This window comes from Acanthisitta chloris, unplaced genomic scaffold, assembly GCF_000695815.1.
Source record: "Acanthisitta chloris isolate BGI_N310 unplaced genomic scaffold, ASM69581v1 scaffold40448, whole genome shotgun sequence".
NCBI lineage: Eukaryota > Metazoa > Chordata > Aves > Passeriformes > Acanthisittidae > Acanthisitta > Acanthisitta chloris.
In genome coordinates, this window is record NW_008686070.1 from 604 (window position 1) to 3671 (window position 3068).

At 59.0% G+C, this 3068-nt stretch overlaps 1 protein-coding gene across 1 annotated transcript; it reads left to right on the forward strand.

The window, feature by feature from the left end:
* Positions 1-1507: 1507 nt before the first annotated feature.
* TIRAP (toll-interleukin 1 receptor (TIR) domain containing adaptor protein) lies at positions 1508-2646 on the forward strand (the record flags this gene model as incomplete). Its single annotated transcript, XM_009079974.1, has 3 exons — positions 1508-1562; positions 1879-2463; positions 2603-2646. Coding segments are annotated over 3 exons (684 nt in total), but the record flags the coding sequence as incomplete, so codon positions are not given.
* Positions 2647-3068: the final 422 nt, after the last annotated feature.

Below are 3068 nucleotides of genomic sequence, written 5' to 3' on the forward strand. Positions count from 1 at the left end.
ACGCCCGGCGGCGATGGCATCTGGCGGATGTGGGCGGGGGGCCCTGGGCAGGGCTGCCTTCCTCACCCGGCGAGGCCCGGCCCACTCCTCCCGGCGCTTCCACATGCCCCGGCGGAGCCTGGACCTGCTGCCCACAGAGAACTAGGAGCAGGCAACTCCTCACTCTGTCCGTGGGGAGGTTGGTGGGTGCACCTGTCTTCTCTTCCTCACTGGGAACCACTTCCAGATGTGGAAGCTGTAAGGGTGGATCAGCCTTGCTATTCACTGCATCCCAGGTAGGCATCCCCCAGACTTCCCCCACTGTCACAGTCCATGTTCGTTGTTCCAGCCCCACTGGAGTACTTGGCTAACTCGGGCACTGTGGTTCTCATGGGTGTGCCAAAATCCTGCCAGCATTCCCCACAGTTCTGTGTCCTTCTTGGGAGTAGGGCTTCAGCATGACATGGGGTGTTTCGTTTAGGAAGGGTGATGCCAGCACTGGCAAACGGCAGCTGTTTCCCATGGGTGCCTACAGGAAGGGCCTGGGCACCCTGAGTTGTGATGGGAGCATGTGCAGGGATGCCAAGGCAGGTGTGATGGCTCTGGGCATCACCTACACACCCTTCATGGGCAGCAGGTCGAAGGAGGTGATTCTCCCCCTCTACTCTGCTCTCGTGAGACCCACCTGGAGTGCTGCACATAGTTCTGGTGTCCCCAGCATCAGAAAGACGTGGAACTGTTGGAGCAAGTCCAGAGGAGGCCATGGAGTTGATCAGAGGACTGAAGCACCTTCCCTAAGAGGACTGGTTTAGAGAGTTGGGCTGTTCCTCTCGGAGAAGAGAAGGTTGTGTGGAGACCTCAGAGCAACCTGCCAGGAGCTGAAGGGGCTCCAGGAAAGCTGCAGAGGGAGTCTTGGTTAGGAACTGCAGGAATAGGACAATGAGCAATGGGGAGAAGTTGAAAGAGAAATTAGATCTTAGGCAGAAGTTGTTTCCTGTGAGGGTGGTGAGACACTGTCCCAGGTTGCCCAGGGAGGCTGTGGCTGCCCCAACCCTGGCAGTGTTCACAGCCAGGTTGGCTAAAGCCTCAAGCAACCTGCTCTGGTGGGAGGTGTCCCTGTCCAGGACAGGGGGTTGGGACTGGATGATCTTTATTCTCCGTTCTAACCCCTGACCATACTTTGACACTGTCTCTGGTTTGCCACCAGGTTGATCCCTGCTGATTCCCACCTCTCCCCTCTGCAGGATCCTTTCCCCACTGCTGGGAATGAGGGTCTCTCCTGCCCATCGGCTCTTGGCCTCACTCACTGCAGGTGAGTATCTAGCAGACAGAGTCAGGAACATCCATTGGTCCTTCCCAGCAAATCTTGGGAATGCAGATGTGGAAAACCCTGATGGGGGTCATGTTGGTTCTGCAGGAGAGCATGTCCCTGGGACAGACCCCACTGACTGGTCTCTTGGGGTGACACCCACCATGGAACAGTCCCTGCTCTCCTAATTCCTGTTCTATCCCTGTTTTCTGCCTGCAGGAGAGGTTTCCTGCTGGCAGTCGTTGGCTGAGCATCATAGTGCCTGCCATGGCCGGTGAGTCTGGGGTCGGGCTGTGCCAGGGCAATGCACCCCCTGGCTCTTTCCCCTCCAGCATGGCATTGCCTCCCTGATGGGACACAGAGGTGCCTGTGGGCTACCAGTGCCATGCTGTGGCATCTGTGTGCTGGTGGCAGCTGAGGCTTTAGGGCCTCAGGGTGGTTTTGGGGGGTCAGGGTGAGGTCCCACTAGGCCCTTTCCTGTTGGTGTCCTGCTGACCTGGCAGTTTCCATCTGGAGGTGTCCTGCTGATCCTGCTGGGGAAGCCCAGGGTGTGCTGAGTCCCCAAACCTCACTGTGGTCTCACCCTACAGGCTGGATTAGGCGCCTCCTGCACAAGCCCAAGCCCAGCTCGCTGCAGAACAGCCACTCTTCCTCCTCACCTTCCTCCTCCTCCTCTGCCAGGAGCTCCAGCTCCTCCCCCAGCACAAGTGTGACCACCAGCTCCATCCGCCCATCGCCCGTGTCGGTGCCGGACATCAGCGCCTCGGACAGCCCTCGGTGGGCCAAGAGCTATGACGTGTGCATCTGCCACAGCGAGGGGGACCTGGGGCTGGTGGAGGAGCTGGTGTCCTACCTGGAGGCTCAGCCCGAGAGCTTGCGCTGCTTCCTGCAGCTGCGTGACGCGGCGCCTGGCAGCGCGGTGCTGACGGAGCTGTGCGATGCCGTGCGCAGCAGCCACTGCTGGGTCATGCTTATCACCCCTGGCTTCCTCAGGGACCCCTGGTGCCAGTACCAGATGCACCAGGCCTTGGCCGAAGCTCCCATGGCCAACGGACGCACCATCCCGGTGCTGAAGGATGTGGATCGCAAGGATTATCCCAAGGAGCTGCGGAACATCTACTACATCTCCATGACGGAGAACAGCTTCAGGCAGATCAGGGACACCATTGTGCGCTGTGAGTATCCTCTAGGATGCTGAGGAGACATCGCTCCACTGGGATAAGGACCACGGGAAGGGACCAGATTCCATACATTTATGTAAACGGTTGATTTTTAGATTACTTGGTTGCTAATGGAGCTCATCTGCCTCTGCAGACCTCCAGGAGTTGTGCCGGAGCTCCACGAGCAGGACGGAGTAGTGCTGGGAGCAGGCAGACACATTCCCATGGGCATCATGGACCTGTCACCTCTGGATCTGGATGCGGCCACATCCTGATGGAGCTTGGGGGCAAAGCTAAGCTGCTCAGAGCAGCCCTGGGAGCCAAGGATGGGGAGTTTCCCACCTCCATGGGGTCAGCAGCCTGGAGCCCACCACATCCTGCTGATGTGACCTCCATCCCGGCAGCCCAACGCCCTCGGCGGGGACAGGGACATCCATCAGGCAAACACTAAGCTCTGACATCAGGAGTGTCTGAGGGTCTCCGAAGCAGCCCTGAGGCTCCTGTAAGCTGACATGACACGGGCAGGACAGGGAGGGGCGAGCGGTGGCTTTGTACGGGGTCGTTGGGACCAAGAAGAGCAGAAGTTGTGAAGTTGGGTGTGCTCTCGTTTTTGGCTGTGT